General features: G+C 41.2%; 1 protein-coding gene across 7 annotated transcripts in view; it reads right to left on the bottom strand.

Moving 5' to 3' along the window:
• ptprua (protein tyrosine phosphatase receptor type Ua) overlaps positions 1-17,256 on the bottom strand; it is a 328,377-nt gene that overhangs the window by 16,792 nt on the left and 294,329 nt on the right. For 5 of the 7 annotated variants that reach the window (XM_036145582.1, XM_036145581.1, XM_021311117.2 and 2 more), the window contains 6 exons: positions 14,624-14,759; positions 13,038-13,187; positions 10,450-10,764; positions 7,605-7,730; positions 2,233-2,390; positions 1,429-1,773 (listed from right to left, as the gene is read on the bottom strand). In XM_036145582.1, coding sequence (XP_036001475.1) covers positions 1,575-1,773; positions 2,233-2,390; positions 7,605-7,730; positions 10,450-10,764; positions 13,038-13,187; positions 14,624-14,759 — 1,084 coding nt within the window. In that variant the 3' untranslated portion in view covers positions 1,429-1,574. Of the gene's footprint in view, positions 1-1,427; positions 1,774-2,232; positions 2,391-7,604; positions 7,731-10,449; positions 10,765-13,037; positions 13,188-14,623; positions 14,760-17,256 lie in introns of those variants that run through there. The other 2 variants (XM_012853466.3, XM_021311111.2) reach the window with 2 other exon arrangements.

A 17,256-nucleotide genomic window follows, 5' to 3' on the forward strand; every position in this document is an offset into this window, starting at 1 on the left:
AACACTCACATCTAAGGACAATTTGGAGAAGCCAATTAACCTAACAGTCATGTTTTTGGACTGTGGGAGGAAGCCGGAGTACCCGGAGAGAACCCACGCATGCACAGGGAGAACATGCAAACTCCATGCAGAAAGACCCAGGGGTGTACTCAAACCCAGGACCTTCTTGCTGCAAGGCAACAGCGCTACCCACTGCGCCACTGTGCAGCCCATATCCAATATCCAATCTGTAAAAAAAAAAAAAAAAAAAAAAAAAAAAAAAAAAATATATATATATATATATATCCAATATCCAATCTGTAAAAATTATTTCACTGCGGTCAAAAGTCTGCAGTATTGCGGTTTAAAGTCCTTTTTATTGCTCTCAGCACGGCTGAGACAAAAACCTCCTCATGAAGCCCTAAATTTTAACTTTGGGAGGCAAATTGAAGCAGATCAGACAATCTCGTCCCCCCTCCCCGCTTCTGACACACAAACACATCCACACACACCTGTACAGGCAGAGACAAGCTGTGCCTTATTTTATTATTAGTTCAGGTTGATGTGTGGTCTTTATCCTAATTTATTATATTATCCTTCAAAAAATATTCAAGACAATCTTGCATATACAAACGTTGTTTGTATTTTTAAAAATGTATAATAAGCATTAACTTTTTTTATTCTTTACTGTTTTCCTAAACCAGAAACCAGGTCCTGGTGTAATTCTAGCTGGATTTCTGACCACTCTTCTAATCTGAATTAATTTAAAATATTGGGCATCCTGTCACAAAAGTCTTTGAAGCATAGTTCATAGATTATCTTTAGATTTGAGTTTATAGTCATTCCCAAAGGTTGATGTGAGTCTGCTTCATCCATTCCAATACCTGTTTTAATGTTATTGTCCTGTTCCACCACTGTGTCCGGGATTCAAGCAACTCATTGTTGATTTAAGGTAAAGTTAAAAGATTTGGAGCTAATCCTCCTTCCTTAAAGTCCCACCAACCTTGTACAGAGCACCAGTAGCCATGGCAACAAAGCAGACTCACAGCATGATGCTTCCACGACCATGCTTGACAGTTGGTAAAGGTTTCAAAACCTTAAGGTGACTCATTTTCTGGTCACTGTGGAGTTTTATCTTCTCATAAAAATTTTCTTGCAAAAGGAATTTGGCCCAAATACGCAAATATCTGCAAATTTCATTAAAGCTTGAAGATATCAGTTTTAGAGCAGGTGCTATATTAATGTTTTATACCATCTCACCCAGAATGGCTTAAAACTTGCTACATTGTGGACATTGTATCCCAGCATCCTTCAGTTTACGATCAACACGATGTTCTGAATGGATAAATCACACATTAGTGAAGTTTACTTATGAATCTGAACCTATTCGGATTGGACTAGGTCTAGGATATACAATTGGTTAAATTCATATATGTTCCTATTAGTGCACCTTAAAAAAAGAATGGTTAAAATAAACAATTTAGAGCCCAAAATTGTTAAGACATTTTAAAAGATGAGTTCATGCAAAGTTCTGTCTAAAAATGCATGTTGCAGCAGTTCTGCAACATGGTCATATTTAATTTGCCTTAACTTGTTTACCTCCTTATCATTCTAAGGAACATACAGAGAACATACAAAACAGAGTCTTGTTTGTTTACCATTGTCTCCACCATGTTTGGCTTTGAATTGCGCAGCGTTTTGGCAGCAAAGAACACGTCCACTACGCTGTGATGCCGTATCATTTCCAGGGTCATGGTGCAGGCACAGAAAGTACCGCTTCGACCGCCGCCATTCCTGCTCCAAAATGAACAAGCAAAGGCACGCAGACACAGTGAAATGGAGAAAGAAGCATACAGCAATGAGTGAGCTAAAAAAAGATGTAGTACAGCTTCTAAAAAGCAGGAGGGTGGGGATGCTGCAGAGGGAAATGTCACCGTTTGACTGAGCACAGATCGGGCATGCTGTCAGAAAAAAGGCCAACCCGCAGACTTTGAAGATGAATATCTAAGAGAAGCCCTCATTTAAAGACAGGGGTTGGGATTTAATCTATGAGACATCGCAGAGAGACGGCATGACCTGCAGAAAAAGTGCTCTGAGATCGTTCTGATAATGCAAGATTATATTAATTTCTTTCTGAAGAGATGATGAACTTTGATCAGGAAGCAAGAAATAAAAACAGAATTACGTTTTGTATCAACCCACTGACACGATAGTGATAAGTTTTGCTAGAAAATAAAGCATCAGCTGACTCACAGGCAGTGGACGACGGTGCGTCCCTCGCCACACTCCCTCTGCCAGTTGTGAACCTGTGCCAAAAGGCTGAGGAAGGCTTTTTTAGAGTCGGGCACATCACGGTATGGGGACCAGCGCAGGAACTGGAAGTGGCGCACCACGAGCTGACCCTCCTGGAGCTACAGAAGTTAGAGAACAGGTGAGAGAAGGAGAAGAGATTGAATGTTATGGATTATATAAGCCACACCACTCATAAACTCATTCAGAAGAGCATCATATCCCATTCTCACACTGTTTGCAGGGTTTTGATGAAATGTCCTAGAGTACATTGCGGTCCTCCTCATGCATCACATGGCATGAGATGTCTCTGACGCTTTGGAGCATGCACAACAAAGGAGCCTATGGTGGTAAGGTAACAAGGACCTGAGGCTAAAACACTACAATGTAGCTTGGTTGTCAAGAATTGTTTCTAAAAGGCGTCTCTTTTATTTTTGTTTAAATATATATGCTGTGTGTCCTTTACCACCAGTGTAGGCAAGTAGTAGAGTGGGTCTCACTGCCATAAAGAGCAACATTTGATCTAAAAATATGTCATTTCACTTTTCTGAATAATTGTACAACCTGCATCAATTTTAGGCAAATTGTAAAGGTCATAATAATTCACAGCAAGACGACCTATTCTGGCTGCGTATCTCAGCGGCGTTATATCCACGAGGTTGGCGTGATCTCCTAGTGTAATGAACCAGAATTTTGACCCAAAATTCAGCCAGACACAAAGAGAGACTTAAGAGATTTATTAGAGAAACAGGTGTAGTCGGTGTGGGAAAATTCTGGAACTGGGTCAGGAACCTCTGTAAGGAAGAGAGACAGTTTAGTGGCTGTGAGTCCAACAGCGGGAATTGTTGAGCACTGTAATAAAGCCACTAACTTCTCTTGAATCCGGGGTGTAGCACTGAATCCAAGAAGCGGCTCCAGGAGAATCTTGGCTCTTCCTTTGCTTGCAGAAGCCGGGTTCAAAACTGGACTAGTTACAGTATAGAAAGTCTGGGAACAGTCGAGGGTCATGCACAGGGATTCTGAACAGGCTTAGGTATCAGAGGGGGAATCCAACAGGCAGAGTACAGAGTCCGGTCGGGTATCTTGATCCTCAGGGCTAACTGATAGGCAGAAATACAGGACGGCTTAGCAGAGACTCAGAGTCAGGCAACTGGCTCAAGTCGATGTCCAGAAACTGAGGAACCAATAGGAGAGTCCAACCAGGGCGAGGCAAACAGGCAGGAGTCCAAACAAACAATCAGAGTCACTCACAGGAAGGCTGTCAAGGAACACTGGAAGGTCAACTCACACTACAGTTTTCGAGAATATGACGCCTGCACACTGGAGGAGTCGAGAATGTAGCGGGAATACACAGGCGTAGCAGCGCCCCTAATTAGAGGAATCACAGTTGCAGGAAATCAGGGGATAACTGGTAGAGCAGCATAGGGAGCAGAGTGTGACGTCAGCAGCCAGCAGCAGAGACACAGAATCACTGCCCAAAGCTATGGATGTTACACCTAGAGTATAGCTGCACCCTAAAGTGGTTCCAAAAAGTCTGTCCATAGTGTGGTGCAGTTCTGGGGGAATTTTGTCCTTATACAGTAAATGTATTTTAAGGGGAGTGTCAGCTTAGTACGCACCAAAGAAGGTTCTCCCCTGCTTTCTTTCGCAAGAGTGTAAGAACATTATGGTTGTCTTCACATTGAACAAGGTTTTCTAGATTTGCAGCCATCCACTCACTTTCTTATTGTTCTTGGACAGTATAGCAGGATGTTCAATCTGTAGGGCTTACTGTGTATGTTTTAGAGCATGGTTAGCCGATTTTTAATGTAGTGTCATTACAAACAACTGGAAAGATGTAATTTCTGATGCAGCTGCATTAGTTCAGGGGAATGTAAGCCCAATATTAATTCCTGCTTTGAGTTCATGTTAAAGTTGTCACTTAATCACGCTTATTGGTCTGGGAGTTGATTCTAGACCTTCAGCAGTGAGATAGATGTGTCACCATCTAAACAAAGCTTTTCACAGGTAAAGGTGTCACCTGGTAACAACTTTCAGGTGGAGAGCACAGAGACTTCCAATGAACTAAACATGGATTCTTTTACATGTCATTGTAACTGGGGGTGTCCCGATACCAGTTTTTTAGACCGAGAACATGTACGAGTACGATTCTAAGTACCAAAACTGACTGCTTATTAATTGGGACTTTTAGATCACACATAACTTAACAATATAATTAACAACTAAAAACGACTATCAATTATCAAGGCCGATGAATTCAGTAAGAGCTTCAGGAATGTTTCTGGAGTACTTGTTAAAATCTTGGTTGTGCTGCAGCAAACGCTTTGAATTCTGTGTCATGTGTAGTCTTGAATTGCTTTATCTAATTTTTGTGTTTAAAGTTGCCTTTTTTTTGCCCCTCTTCACAGCAAAAAGCACAAGATCGGTATCAGTTCAGAGTATTGGGTTGCTTTTACAAGCTTTTACAAGAGTATGGGTACTTGACACTGGTATCATGCCCGATACCGATACTGGTATCAGGACACCACTATTTGTAACTATTTACAAATCTATCGGTATCTCAAATATTCTGCATTTCTTAAAGTGTCAAACCTCTATATGACCAAATTTGCCTCAAAACGAACACATTAATTTTTAGATTCTTATAGCCAAAGTGATGATATTGCAGAACCAACATCCTTCTTCTTCAATAACAGTACATGGTTCAGTTATTGGTTTAGAAATACACAGAGACAAGCGTAGGTGGGGTAAACTTGTATGTTTCACAGATGGATAAAGGACTTATACGTTATTTGAAAATTAAAATTACATTGCATTACATTTGTTAATAGCAAGTGGAAACCAGAGGTGGCCCAATAGTTAACGTTTAAGCAACATACAGAAAGAACTTAAACCTGTCCCCCTACTACCTGCTCCTGGTCCACTTGCTTCTTTCAATCCTGTAACAAGGACACATGGGAACAGTTTTTGACATGATGTCAGCTACGGATGGGCCAGTCTGGTGTCACTATACACTGAGGTTTTCCGGTTTTAAAGATCAATTCACTATTGGGGTGGTGTTGATATGTGTAGGAATTTGAGCCTGATTTATAGAGCCAAGACTCAAAAAGAATATCCAAACTTTAACAGTTAACTGTAAAAATCGTTTTTTTTTCCCATAAAGTATATATGCTACAACAAAAGACGTTAACAATTATTTGTGACTAATTGTGTGTTGTTTATTAAGGGACATTTGTTTGAAGCAGGATTAATACGCTGGAAATCATTCCAGCCGCTGGAGGGAACAAATGCTAGACGGGACCAAGGTCATACAGTGATTCATTTCAGCAGCATCAGGCGTCATTAACTCTCTTAAAAATAAATGAAAACAACTTAGATTCCTCCAACAGCAGCATAGAGCTGCAATACGTATTTACTGAGGCACATCTTGAAATAGTCTTTTGACCCAAACCATTATTAGACTCAGAAAATGTGAAACATTTAAACAGCAGTATTAGAAGTTAAAACTGTCAAGCTGGTGTATAAAGGCAACTCAAAGTGATGCCTTCCATTTACACTTGGCACATGCAGATCTGCATTTGATTCTTCTTTACTACAAAGAAAACAAATCTTACTGAAGTTCTACCTCTTTATCAGCTGTTAACACATGTTGAGGCCTTCTAGTTTTGCTAAAACCTGATAAGATCTGCAGCATCTCTGTTGACTGTACTGCTGACTCAAAATGGTAAGGCATAGAAGATAGATGGAAAGCCAGAGGGTTCAAAAGATTTACACGAGGGCCAGTGTATGCTATTGGCATATCAGAACAAATATCCAGAGTTTATACAACGCTGATTTGTAAATGTCAGCTATTTTAGAGGAAGGACTCACACTGATATACAAAATTTTACGCAAGCTAGATTCTAAAACGCATCTATAGTGTTATTGATGCTAATGCAAAAACTGCTAATTTTGTCTCTGGTCCTACTATAGTTTATTTTACAAACCCATTAAAATGTATGGCTAATACACTTTCATCTGATAAGTGTGTTAGTGCTTGACACCACACCATGCAGATAAATACATTACTCTCCTTTTATGTAGCAAGTAGTAGCCTGGTCACGACCATTAGGAAATCGTACAGACGTTCAGACTTGCAGCTGGGGCACAGTTAAGTTGAGAGTACATCATTAGTAGATCTATGAAAAAAAGATACCTGTGTATGGCATAAGGACCATTGTTGGGAATTTGATCACAATGTTTCTTTGTGTTCATTACGAGGGTTGCAAAAAGGGAAAAAAAAAATCAGCTCAGTCTTTTGATTGTGAATCTGTAGTATAGAGCTTCAGTTGAGCTTCATAAGCATAAATATTGTTCTAAAAACAAAAGCGAGCATTTTGACTTCCTACGCCATTAAAATAAAAGCTAGATATACAGCAGTGTGAGGAGAGCATTAGGATATAATTGTTACAGTTTGTCTGTTAGCAAGTTTACTCAGACATTCAAAGTATAGATAGATTTGCATTAAAGATTTAGCAAAGAACTGCTCTAATTCACTGATTAACTGATCTGATTGAGGTGCTTTTGCTATCTTTCAGCACTGGACAGCTCACATGAGAAATACTGTGAATGTCAAACTGCCCTTCTTGTAATAAGAACTAGAAGGCCGGTCTTTAACGCCCCACTTCAAAATGACTGTATGGTGTTAATTACCATCTTTTGGTTCCCCGATCAGCATTATTAGCATCAGGTCACAGAGGAAATCACTCGCTTCTGTAAAAGGTAATTAGCCCCTGGTATTTGTAAAACCCACACAAAGCTGTTCTGAGGACATTTCCAGAAGCATACCCATATGGCTCAAACTCTGCGGAATAAATACAAATATTTGTACTTGTATGTCAGTGTTCAGTGGTCTAATTAATGGTCGGCTTTTCCCACGGGTATCAAGGACTACATGAGAGATACCTGGAAACTTGTCTGGAGTAAATGTCCATCATCCATTTATGAGAGAAAGCTGGCTAGTCAGACAAATCAATCTATCAAAAGATTGTTGTCATGAATGCCAGGCTTTATTACACCTCAATCTGTCCTAACGAAACATACTGAGTCACTGTAGATGGTTAGATTTGTTCAGATACTACTAATGACTGGATTGTTTGGTGAGGACCTCAGAGTCCCTCTCAGGGGATTCTCAGCTCTTTAAAAGTCCAGACAAATAAACCAACAGGACTATCATGATCATGATTGGCCAACACACTTTCCACAGATAAGCATACCCTGTTATTTCCCAATGCCGATACCCCAAACAATAACCTGAGCACCTTCACAAACTGATTGTGTGTCCTGAGCCCACTTACCCGAGTGATGTTCTGAATCCGGAAGAGGCGGATGATGACGTCATCATCTGCGGTCCTGGACAAAAGCTCCACGGTCATGGGCCCAAATTGCTGTAATCCAGGCTCAGGCCAATACTGCAGACAGGGCTAGGAGGACCAGAGAGGCGGGGAAAGAAGACAGCCTGTCGTTAGCCCATAAAACAAATCATTATGTCAGTGTCAAGTGATGGGGAAGTCAGTAACAAGACACCTGAGTATTGACAACAGATACAATTAGCCTAAATGACAATGATCACCTACAAACATCAGCTGTAAATTAAACGAGCGGGGGGGAAAAAGCACTCATGATGGGAACCGTTCCTCACTTCAGCCACCAGGCTTGAATTATTCATGACTTCCAATCATTACCGTTAGTATAATATAAATAAATGAAGCAAGCGACCTTGGTTGTGCCCACAAGAGACAAACAGGAAGTTAGCTCAGAAGCTGGATAGGCTCAAAGCCAAGGTCTCCTGTCATCCTTGCTTCAAAAACACATCCCACCCTGCAAAGGGAACAACAAGAGCGGCGCTGAAACGCTGACATGTTCTGCATTGACTTTTGGGATGAGTAGAAGACCCCTGGAGAAGCAAGTGATAACAGTGACACTGACAGAAGGGTATTAACAGGTGACATTGAGCAAGAAGAGAGATAAATATTTATACATCCAGACAGGAGAGAGACAGCCCCCCAAACTCAGGAGGAGAAATTGAGCGAGAGAGCGCGTACTTGAGGGGCAAACTGGTAATCCTCTGGCAGGGGGAGGAAAGGAGGCAGAGTGAGACGAAAAGGGAGTGACAGTGGAAGGAGGGCAGGCTGCAGCTGACAGGCATGGTGGAAATGTTGAGCCCGAATGAGACGTGGCACGCTGACAAAGCAGCGATAGGGAGACGCCTGAACAAACCTTCCCAAGAGCCAACATGGAGGAGAGATATAAGAACACTTCAATGGTGTGCAGGCAAATTAAACAGCAAGCATGAATTTACACTTGGTGGCAGAGAACTGAGCAAAAGGGCAGTCTTTGAAAACTGTGCTGTGAGTCACATAAGGGAAGACTTGGCATATTGGCAGTGAAGTGACATTCTTCAATTTAAAGAAACATGTTGCTTTAATACGTCTTTGATCACAAGCAGAATTAAAGCAAGGAGCAGGTCTACTTAATAGCGCCCAATTAGGTTACCTATGTGATAAATGCAATGAACATAGTAAATAAAGTAAAATATGTAAAATAGTAAAAATAATTCCTTCACTAGTCCTTCCTGACAAGCTGTAACCGTGTTTTGAGTCTTGTGATTATTTTTCCTGGGTTTTAGAAACTACTACTTTATATTAAATACCATATTTTTCAGAGAATAAGTCACACCTTTTTCATAGTTTGGTCGATCCTGCGTCTAATAGTCAGGTGCTACTTATATATCAATTTTAAATCGTAACTAATTTTGACCAACATGAACCAAGAAGTAAACATTATCGTCTATAGCTGCAAGAGGGCACTCTAGGCCAGAGAAACCTATATGCTGCTCTTATACAACTTGGAAATTAATTGAAACATTATTTATAGACAACAAAGACAGAACTCATGTTTATATGTTGTTTCACTGTTTCCGTATCCATTCACGCCGCAGAGCGTTGCGTGTTGAAGCTTAAAGCAACAAGACTATGACAGAACCCTGCTAGTGAGCTGTCCATGAAGCTAATAGCAGCTAGCGCTAGCTTACAGGTCTGCTGTCCAGCTGGTTTACAACTTTGCTGATGCACGAGAGCTTTATGTTGCTTTCAAACATCTGTGTCATGCTGTTAGCTTAGCACAGAGCATCACTTTATCCACGGTCTAATTTCATCGTAACGACCCGTTACACTGAAATGCTCTGGTAAGAACCCTGCCGGTTGAAGTTGCTTGCTTGTTATGCTAATTTACCCAATTCAACCTTCCAGGTATGTTTCACATTATTCAGCCAGTTGTGGATGCAGTTGTGTAATTTAATATGTTGTCTTACCAGGTTAAATGTCAGTTTTTAGTCTTGGATTGTGTGAAATAAATGTCTAAATAAATGCGATTTATAGTCCGGTGGGACTTATAGTCCAAAAAATAAGGTAACTGAAATCACATACAAAAAGCTCCGTCACTGTAACGATCTATACTGGGATTGTGTTTAAGTTCCACAACCTTCAGAAACCTGAATTCTTGAAGAAACATGCACACATTTCTCTACTCTTTAAATTGAGCTTAAGTAATTCTCTATACCACACATGACGTTCATGATTTTTTCAAAGCATGCGTTTTTTTTAAAGTCCCAGCCCAATTCAGATCATCACATTAGCCCGTTTGAGAATTGGCTGAATTTAATCTTGTTTAACATTCCAGCAAGCTTGCTTGCTTCGTTTTGCTCCACGCGTTTCAAAAGATAAAGACAAGAGCACTGTTGGCAGTTGGGTTCTGAATTCTGAGTTACAAAGGGAGGAACCACTAAACATCTAAAGGATGTACCAGAGGAACACAGCTGGTTTCTGATAGGAGAGATGACCTTAAGGGCAGATGCCTCGTCTCTTTTTCCAACTTCTCCAAATTGAACAATGGGACGTTTAGAACCACAGGTCCACGGATCAGGTCGGGGTTATTGAGAATTGACGCAACAAGACCCAGGCACGGAACGAGTCAGAAATTGCCCTTGACAATCTGATTCCCTCCTCATATTCTCTTTAGACATGAAATACATTTCCAAGAAGAAAAGCTGGACCGGTGGCAAATGATAAACAATAAAGCATCGGATTAAGAGAAGGACACAGACCATTAAATAGATTAAGCTTAATGTTTTTTTTTTCTTACCCAAGCAGAATTGGATTGGTTAAGCTGGTTCAGCATCACCACAGAGGTGCAGCTGTAGTCATAAATGAGCCTCCAGAAGTCGGTGGTGGTGCCAGGTAGCGGGTGTGGGGTCACCACAAAGGCAGCAGGCCGAAGGAAGCTGTCGGCCAGCGCTGCATTGATGTAGTTGCTGCTCTCACCCTCTGTGGTGACCAAGAAGGCCAGAGAGCGGTCCGGCGGCAAAACGTCCATGCTCCGGTTCTTCTCTCGGTTCCTGGGCATCAGAGAGACGCTGCACTCCTCCACATCCAGGTGAGGGGTCACAGAGTTCAGGGTCTGGAGAGAAAGGAGGAGGAATTACGAAGATTAGCAAGAAAGAAAATTAAAGAGCTGGCAGGTTTTATTTCTTGCCTGCACTCTATACCAGGGGTTCCCAAAGTGGGGTCCTGGACAACCCAAGGATTCGGGATACACCATGTGGGGGTTGCAAGATGATCCAAAACTCCTGACTTTATAATGTCAGAGATATGCTTGTTTTAAAACAGCAAATGAATGCCTTTAATCATGGGAAAAAAATGGCACAACAATGTTCGACTTTTCAAGACATCTATGTTTTTTCTCGCAAAAATCTTAAATTATTCTCTAATTTTTGAGTTTTTTTTTTGAAGAAATTTACTTTCCCATGGTCAATAACTTATATAATGAGTGTAATACAAGTTTTTATTTTTGGGAAATTACAAGAATAAAGTCATAGTACTAGGTGCACAAGAATAAAGAACATCATGAGAATAAAGACATATACAAGAAAAAAGTAATAATATTTTGAGAATAAAGTCATAGTCAACAAACAAAAGCCTAATTGTTTCAAAGTCCTGATACTAATAATAGCTTGAGCTGATTTGTTAGAAAGATTTAGTATTTCCTTAATTGTGAAACTGATACCGGAAAAAGTAGGGAGTCTCTGGCATTGTTACTTTGCGTTACAGGCTGAAAAGTTTGAGCTCTACATGATTATTATTGCTGTCTAAAACATTTCTGCAAGGCAAGAAAGCCTCTGTTTTTTATGTAAGCAGTTAGAGACCACTAATCTCTGACCAGTGTTGTTATTTATTCATTATCAAACTGTCTATCACTGAACAATCTCCCAGCGTCATGAGTCATATGGTTCTTTAGTGAAGCTGGAAACGTGGTTGCTATTGATCAGAGATGTGGGGATGATGTGCTGGAGGTTAAGAAGAAAATATTGAGTTATTTTTGGTCACATTGGTGTTATTCTAACACTACGATGGGCAGTAATTAGGATATTCATCGTCATTTGACACCTTTGTAGTTTTGGTCGTGTTCCCAAATTTTGGTAAGTAGTACAGCCATCTAAAACAGATGACAATGTATCACTTTGTATCTGCTAGAGCAGTGGTTCCCAAACCGTTCTTGGTGGGCCCCCCTGTGATTTAAAAGAAAGTTTTCATGCCCCCCTCCAACTAATCTTTTTGACAGTTGAACAAAGAAAAGCATATAACAATAAAAAAACGGCTATCTTCATTAAATCACAAACTACCAGTTTTAAAGTATAATTGTTTTAAGTTTAACTGTCTATTTTACTGTGTAATTGAATTGAACATTGTATTTTTTTAAATAACCTCTCAAAATTGGTAATTTTTCTCAATGTATTGACAACAGTAAATAACATCCGCCAGCAGGAGATTGCTCAGTTGTTCTGAGGGAGTCATATTCTGTCAAATTTCATAGTTAACTGGTCCAACTACATATTAGAAGCCAAATAGATAGAAAAATGTTGTAGATAAAAATATTTTAAAAATGCTTACACGGTTAAATCACATTAATACTGACATTTCAGTATTTTTATTATTAATTTATGAAAACATTTCTATACCATTAAGATTTGATTTACTGTTTACAAAAACAACGTTTCAAACCTGTCCCTCAGCTGTTTGCTGGTGAGTGATGCTGCACCAAGGATGCTCTTAAAATGAGCCTAGATGTAAAAAAAAACAACCTTGTGTCTAATGGTTAGTGATGTGAAGAGGACATTTTCTGGCTGACAAACACCATGACAGATACAGATTTTTCTATCTAAAAAAAGCAGCATATCCACATGTTTGGTGTGTGCCCTTTGGTCAACAGTAAACCTACTGCTGACTGTTTTTCCTTCAGCATCATTGTCCTTTTACCGTCTTAATAGTCTTCATAATCTGGTGTCAACACACCACCCGCCTAAAAATTCAAGCACTTAAACGTGACAAAAAGAACTTAATGACAGAATGAGAACATGAGCGAAGAACATATATATCCTACCCTTCATTATAACAACCTGACTGAGGAAAATGAAATATCTTTTTATGAGCTAATGTGTTGCGTTCAGGATATATTATGTTTAGTTTGGCTAAAGGACTGTCCAAATTTGTGAGGCTTTAATCAGAAACTCTCTTGATTTTATGTTAGTGCTCTTTAGCAAATGTTGCCATGATGAGGGATTTGAACCCTCACAAATGCCACGTGAAATATGGTTGAAATGACCAGAAAAAGAACCTGAACTTCACCTACGTGTTTAAAGCGGCATATTTTGGAACGGGTGATAACGGTCTTACCTGGAACTCCTCTCGGAGCTGTGAGGTGTTGCTCTGGCAATCGACTTTCAGCATTTCCTTGTAGGTAAGAGCAAACTCCGACACGGGGATGGCAGTCTCTCCACAAAGGCAAGCCTCCAGGATGGCATCATGGATGAACACATACTGCTCCTGGGAGACGTACAGCATTCAGAGGTTTACTAATGCCCCTCCCTGCGCTGAGAGGCCTCGTTAAGGCTAGGCCCGCTGAAATTAATTACTGCCGCTGAATGTTGACTAATAGTTGTCAGCTGTCAAAAACAACCCCTCACATTGCCGTGCCTACTCTGAAACTTTGTTTCCAAGCGGAATGCTGTCAATAAAACAGAAAAAAAAAATTCCCAAGTCATATCAGAAAAGCCACACACTGCCCACATGCACTATTTCAATAACAACATCAAGAGAAGGGCAATTAATGTGGAGGCTAGGAGAGTTGTTTCTGACGACAAACCAAACAAAGAAACCAGAACGCAGGGCCGCATTCAGAGTCACCACCATCATATTGTCCCTTTTCCAACTTATTTATATTCTTTGACGTGTCTCCATTTTGCAGACACGTGTATTCAACAGTTGCAGCTGAAGTATATGCATAAAAGGAGGATAACTGGTTATTTTAATGCTGTTTTCCTGGCCTGTTAAAGAGAAAAGTCTCTTTTTTTTCTCACTTTCATTTATTCTACTACTCTGGTTGAAACATTTTGAAAACTGACAATTATCCTTAAGCAAAGTTCAAATAGCTCTGGCAGCTGGGGGGTTTACACAATAAAATGAGGGGTTGATTTCTATAAATTCTCACGTCTTTACGAGCTTTTGCAGCTGGCTAGCTGAGAAAGATGTTGACAGCTCCCATAAAACTGAAACGAGGCTGTACTAAAAGATGCCTTTTAGATATTATGAGGAACACATTCATATACCTAAACCAATGACCTGTGAGGCTGGTTGGCTAACAGAGGTACCGTAAGTAGGATGACAGATCTGAAGAGTACCACTATGATCCACAATGTAATCGTTGTTACTTACCTTACAATTAAAACCTAACCTAGTCCGGCCTAAATCTAAATGGTTATTTAGAAATCCGCTAAACTTTTACCTCTAAAACAGTTTAGCCTGTTTTTAATCTTGACATTCATGGGACCCTTAGACTTTGCTTAGATTTGTTTTTAACAGGAAAGAGCTCATTGGGCAGATATGCTGTGATTAAAAAAAAGCAACAGACATCTTTCTACAAATACCTGTTGATAAACCTGCAAGTCGGATAATGACTACCGATAACTACCTCACAGCACCCTACTTAAAACTTCCTAAACTGCACCTTTGCCTTGAGTATAAATAATTAACTTATACAGCACACTGGAGTTCAGTTTTTCAGTTGTTCTTGTATTAAGGTATTGTTTTGAACACATACATTTGACTGTATGAATGCCGTTTCAAAGCTTTTTTATTTTCATAAAGAAAATGAATGGGGAAACACGATAAATCCAAAAAGATGTTCCTCCAGCTGCTTTGTATTTTGAAGATCAAACCTGTCAGCGTGGCCCCTCTGAGCCCATTTCTGCACACCCACTCACTTCGGTCTGGATCATGTTGATACGACGGGAGCAGAGGGTCTTAACGCAGTTGTAGATGTCCACCACGCCTTCACACTCGGCCATATCCAGCATGACATCCAGCACAATGTAGCAGCCAGTCCTGCCTGCCCCCATACTGTTAGAGGACAGAGGAGAAGAGTGGGCAGGTCTGAGCCACAGCTCGCAATTTTTAGGAAGAAAAACGCTCTGAATCCTCTGCTCTCATTTAAGAAGAAAAGAAAATCTACAACAATCAAAAAAGGCCTAAAAACATGTTATAATATTGTTCATAATATTTACTAAAGATACAAAATGCAACTCATAAAGCTCTAATATTATCTCTGCTAAAAAAAAATGCACATGGGATATAAATAAATTCCCATGTTATTATTTTTATACATAAATAAAATAATAAATAAACTAATCACATTTATTTATACTGGCTTTGGAGTACCTTAGGTCTGTATAATATGGCTTTTTTGTGTATGCTTTTTCTGTTTTATCTTTTCTATTTTTATTTTTATGTAAAGATGATCCTTTCGCTTTATGGTTTTTGACCTTTAACTAAGCTAGTTATTGCTGACATCTTTAAATACATAAACAATTAAAAAAGACAAGTTCCATATTATTTTGACATTTTAAAGGAATAATAAGTAATACGTCTAACAAAAAAATGACCAAAATCATTCTCATTTGTCACCTGGGATGGTAGTAACATTCCCTATAAACAATTGGTCCCCTTCATCAACAATTTCTTTGTCACATTTTTCTCTTTCAAAATTAGAGGTACAGTGGAACTATTTTGGTGCAGTGTGTAGCCTGTGCTTACTTCCTGGTTCCTGAGCCAATCATATGAGAGTTCCCAAGGTTCCCAAAACAGAGCGCAGCATTTGGTATTCTATCGTGCCAGAAGAGCAACAGCCTGCTAACATGGAAGCCAGTAAGAGAAGCGGACCAGAAATAGAACATAATATACCGATCCTGTGGAGGTAAAATTCAGTGCGGTTTCACACCAGCAATGGCCCGTTAAGGAAATGGCAGGCTGTTGTTGTATGTGTTGTTCTGATTGGAAATACTTTTATACTTTTTAAATGAAGGAAGAAAACATTATCGTTATAGTTATGCACACCAGTCCAGAGGTTCTGGACACAGATATGTAAGGACTTATCAAGGTGCTTGAGCTGTAAAATTACACCATCCCCATCAGTTTGCCTGCTCGGTAATTTTGAGGAAAGTCCTCTGAAAAAAGAAATAGTTTACATGGTTTTTACTGCTTTATGCATCGCAAAGAAAACTATCCTCATGAATTGGAAAAGTAAACAAAATCTCAGTATCAATCAGTATAGAGATCTTTTGTTGGATCATATTAATCTTGAGACAGCATCTGCTTCCACATCTGATTGGTCTCTTTGGGCTCCTCTGATCAACACCATCACTTAGTGGAATAGGGGGCGGTGGGTTGCTTCCTGCAGGGCGCAGTGGCTGGATGGAGGGGTTCCTGGGGCCCTGGAGGCACTTGGAGTAGGTCGCCTGGTGGATCCGGGGAGGGATTAAATCCACGGGTTGGGGGGGGGGGGGGTTGGGGGGGGGGGTTGACGTTATGGTGGGCTTGTGTCCGGCCCCCTGTCACGGTCCTGGTCCGTGTCGTCTTCCGGTGCGGGTTTCACCTGGGGGGTGGGGTTTGGGGTGGCTCGTGCGGGCCGGCTGGCCAGGGTCCCCCCCTCTTATTATTATTATTATTATTATTATTATTATTATTTATTATTTATTTATTATTTATGTATTTATTTAGTTTAAGTAGGCTTGGTGGGTGGGCTGGGGGGCTGAGGTGTTGGTCCTGGTGGGTGGTTGGCTGGCGGGCCCTGCGGCCTCTCCTTGGCCCCCGGACTACGGTGGTGCCGCTGGCGAGGCCCCCTTCTCTGGGTGGGGCTTTCGGGGAGCGGGGGTGCCTATTGGAGTCAGTAGGGGAGCTGGCTCCCTGGGTTGGCTTCCCAGTCATTTGCTCCCCATCCCCGGACTCCTCCCTCTGCCTGCTCCATCACGCCGCCACACATGTAGGTCATGAGGGAGGGGGCGTTACTGGAGGTTGCCACTTTCTGGTGACGCCCCTCTCCCCAATTTTATCATGCATCTTAGACACTTTCACTTCAAACATTTTTCACATCGCACACTCATATAGGCCATGGTAGGGGGGAGTGGGGGGAAGACGTCTGGGGGGGGGCTTATGTTGTGTGGGCCTCACCCCGGACGGCTCCCTTCACCTCCTCTCCCACTTAGACATTGAGGGTTCTGGGCAGTCACACGGAGGGGGTGCGCTGCCAACAGCTACCTTCCGGAAGGGGGGTGGGCTGTGCCGTGCATCCCCTTCGGCGCTCCCAGTTTTTAAACGCACTTGAGAACAACATGCAACAACACAACATTTGAGCAGGCGTAGGGAGGGTCGGGGTCTTCTGCACACCCCCGTTCTCCGATGGCGGCAAGGAGTCTGGGGCCTGGAGGAGGTGCGGGCCACTGTGTCCGGGGTCTTGGCGGGGGGCTGCGGTGTGCAGTCAGCGGCTTGCCAGGTCTGGGGCTGATGCCTCTGCTCCCCCCAGGGGGTGGGGGGCAGGGATGGCAAGGGTAAGGTGGGGGAG

Source organism: Fundulus heteroclitus, chromosome 13, assembly GCF_011125445.2.
Source record: "Fundulus heteroclitus isolate FHET01 chromosome 13, MU-UCD_Fhet_4.1, whole genome shotgun sequence".
Taxonomy (NCBI): domain Eukaryota; kingdom Metazoa; phylum Chordata; class Actinopteri; order Cyprinodontiformes; family Fundulidae; genus Fundulus; species Fundulus heteroclitus.